At 44.0% G+C, this 13,810-nt stretch overlaps 1 protein-coding gene across 2 annotated transcripts in view; it reads left to right on the top strand.

The window, feature by feature from the left end:
* The window catches only part of FBF1 (Fas binding factor 1), a 596,028-nt gene that overhangs the window by 17,335 nt on the left and 564,883 nt on the right, over nucleotides 1-13,810 (top strand). For both annotated transcript variants that reach the window (XM_078654557.1, XM_078654558.1), the window contains exons 2-5: nucleotides 946-1,082; nucleotides 1,924-1,951; nucleotides 13,290-13,331; nucleotides 13,632-13,722. In XM_078654557.1, the coding sequence (XP_078510683.1) occupies nucleotides 1,080-1,082; nucleotides 1,924-1,951; nucleotides 13,290-13,331; nucleotides 13,632-13,722 (164 nt within the window). In that variant the 5' untranslated portion in view covers nucleotides 946-1,079. The remainder of the gene's footprint in view (nucleotides 1-945; nucleotides 1,083-1,923; nucleotides 1,952-13,289; nucleotides 13,332-13,631; nucleotides 13,723-13,810) is intronic.

Below are 13,810 nucleotides of genomic sequence, written 5' to 3'. Positions count from 1 at the left end.
TGGTCTTCTTGAAAAATAACTCGTTTGAACTTGATTGGTCTGGTAAATATTTTACTTCAGTATGGAGCACTAAAACTCTGATGTGTGCTATCCCATAATTGTAATATATGTTTTAGAATGTGCAAGCCTTCACAGGACCATTGGACATGTTAAAGTGATCGTGTTTCCACATTTTCAGTACTTTTTTTTTTAGCAAAATTGATATATTTATTAAAATAATACTCACTGATTCTCGAAAGTGACAGTTTTTCAGTCTGGTTTAAATGGCATTGTATGCACCACTACTATAAACGGTATGTGGTTTTACCATAAGTATATTTGTGATCATATTGTTCTTGCCCAGTGGATCCTGTAGAGTGTACTGGCTCTGATGTTCAGGTACTCATTCCAATGGTTATGGGCACCTCAAGAGAATGAAGGCACAAACAATAGATTTTGGTTGGAGCTCTGATGGTGACTAAGAACACTGTTGCACATGAAAACTGAGGGATTGGAGATGGTGGTGGCTGCGATGGTAACTGAGGGAATATCATTGATAGTGACTCCGGCTACTGACACTTAGAATAATGTATTGACACTGATAGTGAGGTTGGGCATTGATATCCATGGTATGGGGTACTGACACTGATTGTGCATGCTGACACATTGGGATTTGGGTACTGACACTGTTGGTTACTGAGGGGATTGCCACTCGAGGTATATTAAGGCCCAAGTACTGGTGGGAGCTTGAGTCACTGGCTCTGATAGTGACTGGGGTTGGAGATTTGTACTGATTGTGACAGACTTGGTTCTAGTTGTACCATAGTGACTGACACTCTGTGGCATTGACTGTACCTTGCTTAGAATATTGCACTTTCAAGTATGAAGATGTTCCAAAGGTAAGCCTGGTACTTTGATGACCACAATTCTGGCAAATAAAATAACACTTTTGCACTCCTTTTTCAGGGAAGGCCTGGTGTGATTTTCCAAATGACCGTGGCAGAGACAATCAACAAGAGACCCAAGCATATATCACCTGTGGACACACACTGTAGGTGTGACTCATAATGGGGAGAGACAGAAGTTCCTAAGAGTAAAAGATGGTGAGCAAATGATAGTAGTAGTTTGGGTGAGCGGCTTGCAAAATCGAATGAGGGGAACTGTGCTTTCACTTGGTACATGGCCAGATGTTAAACTCCATTTTAGCCTCTCTCGCTACAAGCATAGAAATAGAAATAGGAAATGCTAGTATATTAAATGAATGTCAGTCAGTACAAGAGTATCCCAGCACATAAGGGTTCCTACCTCTTGAGGCTTAGCTGTATCTTCTGACAGTGTGAGAGATGTGACTGTCCCCACTGACACTCTGACAGCAGGAGTGTAACTGCCACACAATGATATGTTGGGCTAACTGCGATGACTAAATCAAACAGTGGAATTTATAGCCTAAGGAACCCAAATGGAATGATAGCCTTTACAATCTAAGCACACCCAAATGAACAAAGGTCTAGACATTCTAGTTAATTTTGCTGAATTTCCACCCTTTCACAGCTGATTGAGCGTCACTGCAGCCCTAAGACAGTGAGAGGAGTTCTGCCTCCCCCCACAGATAGCAGAAACATTGTTCCTGACACTCTCCACTAGCAATTGCTGAGCCATTGCACATCACCATATTTGGCAGACAAGCACCATTTATTTCCCACCTTTTACACCCGAATCTCTGGAGCACTGACTCAAACCATTCATTAAAATTCCCAGTAGGTTTGTTTCATAATGAGCCTCCGACGGGAGACTAAAAATCTTGAAGATCCCTGATAGCTGCCCTTTAAAAACCCACTATTATGTGTAGTTTCCCATCCTTGTAGCAGCACCAGCCGAAGCACCTAGAGGTAATTGGGAAGTCCTTAATTTCATTTTCATAATGACAATGTGTTTCTTTTATAGGCAACAAGAAGCAAGAAAGGCCTAAAAGGTAATCTTTGATATGCATCTATGGCTGCCTTCATTTCTCTGTAAAATCTCAACATGAAAAAAAATAGCTTTATTTATTTTTCAAGAGCGGGGCATACATTGTTTGGGAATGTTACCATTTAACAGATTGGTAATATCTGGTTAAAGACAGCAGATTTGACACGTACAACCAGCCGCATAACGTACAGCGTTACACACTACATCATTGGGTTTAGTTGGAGCATGTTGTGTGGGGGTCAGCTTTCATAGTTGTTCAGGTAGTGTGTTTCCTGGGGTTTCCCTGGCATCGTATCCCTGACTTCGGGTCTTAGGGTTAGGCTAGATACAGGTGTGTGTGGGGACCAGTGCGTTCGCATCAACATTTTCAAGGTGGCGAAGATATGTCGTGAATAGGTCCCAGATGTTGTGAGGTCAATTTGCTGGGGTCATGAGTTCTCAATACGTGGTCAGTTGCGTTTGGCAGCATGAAACATCGGCGAGCCACTCCATCACTGCTGGTGCTGGTTTGCGACCACAGTGCATTGCCACCCTGCGCTTGGCCAGCAGCAATAGCATCGCTACTAGTCATTGGTGTGTGTCTGAGATTTCCTTAACATATCCTAATAGTCTCAGTTTAAAGTCTGGCATTAGGGGGTCTTGTGTAATGGCGCTTATCGTTTTGCATACAGATCGATAATATTCTGCCACCTTCGGGCACTTCCAGGCCAGGTGCATGAATGTGGCTTCCAGTGCGGAGCATTGTAGGCAGCCCGCATCGTTAGACAGCCTATCATGTGTAGGTACTTCGGGTGTGATAGATTATATGTAAATATTTAAAGAGTTTCAGTTGTAATCTACAGTTTGGGAGAGACGCTCTGTTTGTAAAATCTCTACTCTTAGTATCAGTCATAGTGCTGAAATGACTGTGTTCTGCACTGTACCTATCTGGGACTAATATACTGAACAAGGATTGCCTCCAATCATATTGCTGTTTAAAATACTAGTGTACAAGTATGGCTAAAGTAAAACTGGGGTTAGTGATCGAAATAGGGCTAAATAAAATAAATATGATATTGCACTTGTTAGAGAAAATGAAAACAGAGATTATGTTCTTGTAAGAGACCCACAAGACATCAGGATTTAGTAACTAAGTAGTCATAGATATAGGAAACCATGTATTCAGACACCACTACTCCAATACGATGGATGCCAATCATTATTAGGAAAGGCAGGCATTAAATATTAGAAGAAAAAAAATTATGGGGCTCGGAGATATATTTTTTTTGTTTAGTAAAGGAAACATTCTCTTTGCAGACAGTGACAAGATCCATAGAGGTTTGGAGGCTTCTTCCCTCAAAGATGATTTTCCCCAAATAAACAAAACACCTGTCTTATTGCTTGTCAGACATTTTTCATTAAAGAGGATATGAACCCCCTCCAATGCAACAATGTAGACCATCCCCAAATAATGATGGTACTGTAGTTGGTTTCTAGTAGATGTCACTAAACTAAAGATTGACCAATTTGAAAATATGAAAGTTTTCTTTCTTTACTGAAATAATTATATTAACATTTCTCTTTCCAATGGCAAACGTGTTTAAAATATATTGCTTTGTGGCATTCTTTTAAAAAAAAAAAATACATGTCGGCACGTTAGACCTTCCACATAAAAGACTTTACTTTTGAAAGCAAGGCTTTTAACTAGACCCTAGTCTCCAGCTGGTAAATTAGATGATGGAAATTTGTAAATCATTGGTGATTAAACGTATAAACTTGTTCCAAAACAAACAAAAAAGCTAACATTTAATAAGCGCTTTGAAGGTCAAAACTGTTGATGATATCTCTCTCGCTTTGTGTGACTGCGTGTTTGCTATGGATTACAGGTCTGTCACTCAGCATGCCCCAAAGTTCCACAGTCCGTTTTCACACCCTGCGCAAAGGCAACATACTTAACTTAAACAATGTATATCCCAAGATTGTCTCCTGCTAGATATGAGCTGCTCTCTCAGTAGGTGGCCCTTCTTTCCCTCAATGCCACCGCTAAGTTGACTCTTGGCTTGAATGCTTTCGATTGACGATCAATATAAATGTAAACTTCTCTTTAGCGAGAAGCACTGCAGATAAACTTTTGACTTATTTTCAGAACCTTCACCCAGCATTCTAAAATAACATCTCCATATCTAACAAGGCCACCACAACCCTTTTTAATGTAGCAAAGATCTAAAGACACAGCTCTTATAAAAAGTTTTACATTGTGATGCCTGAACAAATCACTCCCCACTCAGAACTCCGTTACCATCCCTTCCCTGCCCAAGAATTGCACATACTATTATTACCTACATACATTCTCTTTTTTTATTGAACATAATCTCCTGGAATTTAGCACATTTACCATTGAAGGAAAATGTCTTAGGGGATCATTTAAGGACGGGTGGTTGGCTCTCCAGTTCAGTAGAGGCTATGTGCTTTTCTACCTGGTGGAGATCTCCAGCTGCCTGGTGAGAACCTTAAAAGTATTCATTGCAGTCTGTGAGGCTGCGATTGCACTAACGGCAGAGAACCTTTGACTAGCAGGCGTTATGTTTTTTTCACCCACTCAACAAATCTTTCTGTTTTTCAATAACAAAATCCCAACAATCCCTGAGCAGGTGTGGTCATTTGTGTTTTTAGGTCTCGCACCTGCGAACGATCGTCGCTACGAGACTCTATTGCAATCAGTTTTGCTTTCAAGGAGCTAAGGGAGACAGGAGACAAGAGATGTGCACACACGCGTAAACGGATCAGGTCGCGCGCGCTTCCCGTCTCCCATGGCTCCTTGTAAGCAAGCAGACACACACGCACGCACACACACATACAGAACCCCCCCGCCGCCGCCGCGCACACGCACACAGAGAACCCCTCACCCCCCTGCCGCGCACACACACACACACACACACATAGAGAACCCCTGCCGCCGCGCATACACACACGCACACACACCCTTGCCCAGCTGGCGGCCACAGCACTCGTCGCTCACCACCACCTCCTCGATGCACCGGAAGGACACCGTGTTCAGGCTAAGCAGCCGGGGGCAGCAGCAGTCGAGCAGCAGCCGGGGGTCGAAGAGGAGCGGCGGCATCATGGCAGGGGGAGCGGCGGCATCATGTCAGGAGGGAGCGGCTACGTGTCCAGCCCCGGTCGCCGATACCAGCCCGGCAGGAGCGCGAGCCTCTGACGTAGCACGGTGGACGCGCGACTTCGGATTGGGTCACGCGCGTGAGCTTGTTACGTAGACAGCTCACGACGCGACCCAATCCCAAGGCGCGGGTCTGAATCTTCATCTGCCGAGCTTGTGAATGCGCGCGCCTTGTTTTGTATGCATTGAAGTAGAGACACCTGGAGCAATGTTAACGTGAGCGATTTAGCATTAATGGCTTAATTATGTAAGAATTTCTGATCAGATAGCTTCTACTTTTGTTACAATGCTCCAGCGTGTATTGTTTTCATTTTTTATCTCCCGCGCTTGGGAACCACGCAAACATTCACAATTTTTGTTTCGCCTTGATTAATTAAGCAATATAATTATCGGGGGCTGTGATGCAGCCTTTCGGCAACAAAGCTCCAGAGGGGCGAAACAATAGGAAGTCTGTCAGTATGAATGCATTCCACGCGCCACAGATGGACGAGGATATCCGAAACACTGAGAGAAAATGCTGCCTGCAACCGAGCACAAAGTATGCAGCTCTCAGCACGCACATATTGCCAGAGACATACCGCCGGCTCCCTGGGATACAGATACCTCGTTAGACAGCGGCCGGTCCGATAAGATTCATTTGCAGTCATTTGGTGCTACGTTTTGCCCGTTGCATTACTTTAGAGCCTGACTGACGTTTTTGGATTGAAGAGACGGCTGTAAATTCATCTGCTTTCACCTCGCTGCTCACCCCCACCCCACTTCAGTACCCTTTTTTCTTTCTTTTCCGTTTTCTCTTCTCACCACACCTCATCAAGTATTCTTCCTATTAGTCTCTTTCACGTATTGCCTCTTCTCTTTAATTCCTTTCTTTAGTGTACCTGCATTCCATTTATTCCCCTCTTCTCTGTTCCTTTTCCTCTCTGTTTTATTTCCATGACCTTTTCTCTAGTCGCCCCTCGTTTTGCATAATTTCCTTTCATTTGTTTTCTCTTTCCATCCACACTTCCCTAAACCTAACTCCCAGTCTCATTTCATTCCGGTAGGCGTTATCATATCTTCTCTCCTTTCATCTTTCTTCTGTCCACCCTCTTTTCCTTCTTTCTTCCTCCCCAGCCCCCTTCTACACAACTCTTGCCTCGCGAACTCCTTCTACAACCTCAAGTGATTTCCTTGTGCACGCAAGTGATCTGGTCTTTCCTGTGCCAGAGGGTTTTTGTGTAGAAATAGACTGAAAGCCCAGTGTCGTTCACAATCACGTGTTGGACTCCAGTGTCTGAGGGCGTTTCATATGTAGACGCTATAGAAATCTATGAAGACGGTGTGCCAAGCTTTTGACAGCCCCATGTCACCGGGGCACCTCCAGCCATGTCTGCTATATTTTTCACCAACGCGAAGCATGCTGGGACTTGTAGGTTTCTATTCAGAATGAGCGAAGCTAAGCACTAGAAGCGAGTGCACCATCAATAGCAGAGGGTCGGTTGGCCACACAGGAACATGGGCACAAGAGGCCATTATAAGCCCTTCCTATAGAGATAGGAGAAGCAGAGGAGCATAAGCACACAACCGCTAGGGTTATCCATTTCTCCAGTCCTAGTTTTTAGCGGCCAATACTTTTCATTCTGGGACTTGTAGTTTCGTTTTTAACACTACTCATAGGTCGAAAAATCTATCATGCCAAGCATAGTTGGTTTAAAGCCCAAGACCGACTGAAGATTTCACACATCAGCTATATTTATCCTTCCAGTCTCAGTAATCTGTGTAACCAGTTTGTAATTTCACATTTTCTGGGACTCAAACCGAAGATCTAGCTTCTTTTTAAGTCTAGTTTTTTCTTATAAGTAAATGAAACACGAAGTGGGCTTTAGGGTGCAGGCATGCCGAGAGCGCCACTTCCACGCTGTTCCCTTACAATGGGCCAATTAACAAGTGTTACAAGTAAACAGACCAGCGGAGCCAGGAGAGCAATAACTAAACATTACTCCTCCTTTAATCCTGCATCCTTTTGGCGGGGGGCGCGACACGCTCTCTCTCTGTTGCCACACGCATGACACTTAGTAGACAGACCACACCCTCCTCCCTATGCTCGCTTGAGTTGCAGGCAGCCCACCCCCTCCCTGTCCATATGGTCGCTCGACTTTACTTTTAGCTTCGCCGCACGTTCTCACTGGCTCCTATCTGACCACGTATTCCGCCTTTTACATTTACTTCCATGCCCCATAATTTACGGACAAATAGTCTTTCTTATGTTTTGCCATGCTAGCATTTTGCAGGTGCTTTACATTTGTTTACTTACAATACATTTTTTAAAAAGTTGTAATTTACGCAACAAGAATAGTTTCTACTTGTTTATGTAAACATGCTCACATTCACAGTCACCTTTTACAAATCACTTTCTCAACAAACATCACTCTGGGGCAACACGCATGGCCAACACCACATTACTTAGGCACACCCTAACCTCACTCATGGACACCGGCACACTACTTAGGGACATCCCCACGCATCAATAAGGGACACCACCACATTACTCAGAGACACCAACACATCACTCAGGGACACCAACACATCACTCATGGACAACCACACACATCATTCAGGTATATCCCCACACAGCCCTCAGGTTTATCCCCACACCGCACTCCGGGACATCCCCACACAGCACTCTGGGACATCCACACACAGCACTCGGGGACATCCACACACAGCACTCAGGGACACCACCACACATCACTCAGGGACACCACCACACATCACTCAGGGACACCACCACATCACTCAGAGACACCGCCACATCACTCAGAGACACCACCACATCACTCTGGGACACCAACACATCACATCACTCATGGACAACCACACACATCACTCAGGGATATCCCCACACAGCACTCAGGGACATCCACACACATCACTCAGGGACACCAACACACATCACTCAGGGACACCAACACACATCACTCCGGGACACTAACACACATCACTCAGGGACACCAACACACATCACTCAGGGACACCAACACACATCACTCAGGGACACCACCACATATCACTCTGGGACACCACCACATCACTCTGGGACACCACCACATCACTCTGGGACACCACCACATCACTCTGGGACACCACCACATCACTCTGGGACGCCACCACATCACTCTGGGACGCCACCACATCACTCTGGGACGCCACCACATCACTCTGGGACACCACCACAGCACTCTGGGACACCACCACATCACTCTGGGACACCACCACATCACTCTGGGACACCACCACATCACTCTGGGACACCACCACATCACTCTGGGACACCACCACATCACTCAGAGACAACAACACATCACTCATGGGCAACCGCACACATCACTCAGGGATATCCCCGCACAGCACTCAGGGACATCCACACACAGCGCTCCGGGACATCCACACACATCACTCAGGGACACTACCACATCACTCAGGGACACTACCACATCACTCAGGGACACCACGACACCACTCAGGGACACCACTACACCACTAAGGGACACCACAACACCACTCAGGGACACCACCGCACCACTCAGGGACACCACTACACCAATCAGGGATAACACCGCACCACTCTGAGGCACCACCACATCACTCATGGGCACCACCACATCACTCATGGGCACCACCACATCACTCATGGACACCAACACATCACTCATGGACAACCACACACATCACGCAGGGACATCCACACACAGCACTCAGGGACATCCACACACAGCACTCAGGGACATCCACACACAGCACTCAGGGACACCAACACACATCACTCAGGGACACCAACACACATCACTCAGGGACACCATCACATATCACTCTGGGACACCACCACATATCACTCTGGGACACCACCACATCACTCTGGGACACCACCACATCACTCTGGGACACCACCACATCACTCTGGGACACCACCACATCACTCTGGGACACCACCACATCACTCTGGGACACCACCACATCACTCTGGGACACCACCACATCACTCTGGGACACCACCACATCACTCTGGGACACCACCACATCACTCTGGGACACCACCACATCACTCAGAGACAACAACACATCACTCATGGGCAACCGCACACATCACTCAGGGATATCCCCGCACAGCACTCAGGGACATCCACACACAGCGCTCCGGGACATCCACACACATCACTCAGGGACACTACCACATCACTCAGGGACACTACCACATCACTCAGGGACACTACCACATCACTCAGGGACACTACTACACCACTCAGGGACACCACTACACCACTAAGGGACACCACAACACCACTCAGGGACACCACCGCACCACTCAGGGACACCACTACACCAATCAGGGACAACACCGCACCACTCTGAGGCACCACCACATCACTCATGGGCACCACCACATCACTCAGGGACACCAACACATCACTCATGGACAACCACACACATCACTCAGGTATATCCCCACACAGCCCTCAGGTATATCCCCACACAGCACTCCGGGACATCCCCACACATCACTCTGGGACACCACCACATCACTCTGGGACACCACCACATCACTCTGGGACACCACCACATCACTCTGGGACACCACCACATCACTCACAGACACCAACACATCACTCATGGACAACCACACACATCACTCAGGGATATCCCCGCACATCACTCAGGGATATCCCCGCACAGCATTCAGGGACATCCACACACAGCACTCAGGGACACCAACACACAGCACTCAGGGACACCAACACACAGCACTCAGGGACACCCACACACAGCACTCAGGGACACCACCACATCACTCTGGGACACCACCACATCACTCATGGGCACCACCACAGCATAACTCAGGGGCACCACAGCATCACTCGTCGCCACCACAACATCACTCAGCGCCACCACAGTATCAATCTGTGCAACCATTCAACAACAACTGGTTCAAATATGTTCTCACAATGTTTCAAGCTTTATTACAAATGTCACAAAAAGATGTTAATATTTCAACTTCTGTTCTTGGATTTTCGTCACAATAAAATACACTGAACATAATCTTCACAAAAGTTATTTACAAAAGTTTAAGCTATTGCCATTATAAATTACAATAACTTTTATTTAAGTATTCATTATTTTAAAAAAACTGTAAAGCCATTGTTTATCAATATCAATACATCTAAGTCACGTAAATACAAAACATGTTGCATTACAAATGCTATAGGTGTCACATTTGCAAAAGATAAAAGTATTGGCATTGTAAATGACAAAGCTATTAAATTCGCAATTTTCAAAAACAACACATTAATAAAACATTTGTCATTTACAAGACCAATAGCTCAAACTTTCCTAATGCGAGACCTATTGCATTGCAAATGCTTGTTTCCTATTTGGAACTTCTAGGCTTATCATGGTAGTCTGAAGCAGGAAAACGTACAGGAGTCCCTCTGATATTTATTAACTGACTGCCGTGTGGCAAACAGACTGTTTGTTAAAGCCTTAGCACAGCATAGCCAGATGAGGCTCCACCACCTGATCCTTGGCACTTGATCAATCTCTAAATGGGGCACACCAACTGCAAATTTGGGGGACAGTGAATTTGCTAATTATTGGAAGATGCCGACATCCATGTTTGTCATCCTGCTTACAGATTGCATATATGCTAAAATACAATAACATTTTCCAGACTTTAGTTTAGTGGACAGAGTCTAGATTCCACTGTTAATTAGCAGTGATCATTCCATCCTGCTTACTTGAACAGAAAAACGCTTGCAAGCAAAAATTATTGCAGTGGAGAAATTCTGCAATAAAAATACACTTGTGTCAATTACTTACCATCAAAGATGGTTAACTGGGCCCCAAATGTAGTGTCCTCATCTGCTGGGAGACAAAACAATCGTCATGACAAAGTCATCCAAGTACCTAGGAATAACTCTATCCTGCAGTTGGAAAATCACCTACAATAAACATCAATTAGAGCATTTTAAAGTTCACAAAAAAGACTAATAAAACCTTTGATCACATTTTTAAGGCGGTGTCACAAATTTGAAGTATAAGCATCAGCAACATATTTTTTGTGTTGCTGGAATGGTGTCTCTTGAAAAAAGATATAGATCTTTCCCATTCTACAGCTACAGGTGCCTTAGAGATGGACTAGACATGAGTCCATACTGAGAACAGTGTCTAGCAGCCCACTCTGCAATACAAACTCAAGGATGTTTAGTGAAACCGAACACATGTTTGTTAAAGCATGCACGGAGTCCTTCAGATAAAGACAGAAAAATTCTTACATGTTTCACCTCAAAAAAGACCTAGGACCCCTGGACCTAAAGGAAAACTTGCAGGCCGTCCACAACCCTGACACTGGAAAGAGGGGTGGTGAGTAAAAAAAGCTTCTCAAGCAACTCCTGCTAGAGAAGACTGAATGTGACAGAGCAATCAAAGGAAATCCCGCTATGCCCAGACAAACAGCCAGCCACCCATATTTTGATGAAAGAATTTGGCAACCCATCATGACTTGCTTCAATAGCCTCTTGATCAACCATTTTATCTAAGCTGTTGCCACTATTCGGAAACACTGACTTACTTCGCACTCCTTGATGGGCCTTTCCTTAGTTCAGAAAAGAACCATCTAGCCAGTGTTTAAAAAGTGTGGCTTCAGATTATCGATACTAATGATGGCACACATTTCTATGGAGAGGCTTCTCGCTTCATGCAAGGGAATTGAAATGACTGAGTAGCAGCTAAATATTCTTTAAAACCTTTCAACTACAAATGTTCATGATATATTATATGTGTATATTTTATGTCTAATGTAGACATCCACACCAATAAGTGACTATACCCTAGGAGCTTATAGTCCAAACTAAAAATTGGTTTAGTACTAAACGTGGCTAACATGATTATTCTAGCTTTCCCTTTCTTTTTTCCTTAACATTTTTCTTTTTCTTTTGAATTATTGTTCCACTTATTTTTGGGACCATTCATAAAAGAGCTAAAATGAAAATAAACATTTAAATTCGAAACCATTGTCACCTTTCACATGAAGCCAAGAGGAAAAAAAATCAAGCCTAAATATTTTAAATTGAGGAAAAAAAATCAAGCCTAACCAGAAAGCCTAAATATTTTAAATTGACCCTACTGTCACGTGGAGTTAATACTCCACGTGACAGTAGGGTCAATTTAAAATATTTGTGCACTTAGTACTAAGGGCCTTTTTGGAACCAATATACATTCTCATCAAATCATTTTTATACCAATATCAGGCTAAAAGATCATTGAGATCAAGTGAAGGCACAATGATAACCTGCACCCTTGAAAAATCCAAAATACAACAAACAAAAACATTCTCTCGTCAAGGCATCATTTTATGGATTACTTTGGTCGCTTGCTTAGCTCAGATATCAAACTTCGAACATTGTAAAATGGCTCATTTTGACAATCCGATTTTTCTGCAGTAAAATGCCATTTGGTAGTTCTGTCTCTTCTTGACCATTTGTCCTGCTTGCCCTTTCCACTTTATAAAATGTTAGTAGCTTGTATTACCTTGCTGCCTTTACATGTGATGGCAGTTAAATTCTGAGGAAGGTAAAAAATATAGTATTTTGAGACTGGTCAAACTACATTCTTCATCTTCAAAGCAAGAGCCCTTCTCCATGAGAGTTGTGATAACACATAAAACTCTCTTTCCCTCTCTCTCACAGACGCACACACTGCCCTTTCTCTCTCCTCACTTCTCTCTCTCTCTCCGCTAATCAAAGCAATAATTAGAGCAACTGAGTGTTTTGCCTCCCATTTTGTGATCTGTAACTCTTTGGAGCCAGTGGTATTAATCTTTGTGGGTGACTGGAGCTGTTCTCCCAGAGACACCAAATATTCCTCTTTGTTTATTTATTTTGGAATAACAATTATTTTAGTATAAAAAAATCCTGTTATTTATGGAAACGAAAGTAAACTAAAACACATTTTTGAATCTAATAATAAACTGGGGTGTGGCTACCTTCTAAACTTCACATCTGCTTTGAGTGTCTCTCTATACGCATATCCATATCTAACATCTTTGTACAAAAATACTAAATGATAAAAATGGTAACTGCTCCTCATGGCACCTACGTTGGTTGTTCTGTAAGCATAATTCAGTGTCATGATGTGTCTGTTTGCCTTGTTTCAGGTTCCATCGATGACGTGCTGGGAGGTCTCCTCGATCAGGATGGTAATGCATTATCTCTGGAATATAAAGTGATCTTATGCTGACCACTCGAGAGACTGACTTTAAGCAAATGTTAATTCTGATTCAGACAATTTCCTGCTTTATTTACACTCCTCACCACAAAACATGAGAATCTGTCTTCCATCAAACGTAATGAAATGGTATTTGTAAAGTTTTATTTGGGCTTTAAAGTTTTGTTTGGTCTTTACTTACATCCTCCCAAAAATCATTTGGTTGTATGCTAATTCCTTTACCTTTCATTTGGTGTCCGATTGGCTCTGAAGACTCATTCTTCTGTTTCAGATGCTGCCATTCGTAAGACACCCCTAACCTCACCCCTTTTAGGAGAGGCTACTAGCAGAGCAAGAGGAATTGTCTCTACAGCTAGTAAGAGGTGAGTAGATTCATACCAGTATCAGGTGAGAGTATGTTGATCCTAGTGTGAGACTGCTTCTTAAGTCACATCTCCCTTTCTATTTACA

The sequence above is a fragment of the Lissotriton helveticus genome, chromosome 7 (genome assembly GCF_964261635.1).
Source record: "Lissotriton helveticus chromosome 7, aLisHel1.1, whole genome shotgun sequence".
Lineage (NCBI taxonomy): Eukaryota > Metazoa > Chordata > Amphibia > Caudata > Salamandridae > Lissotriton > Lissotriton helveticus.
This window is presented reverse-complemented; position numbering and strand designations above follow the sequence as displayed.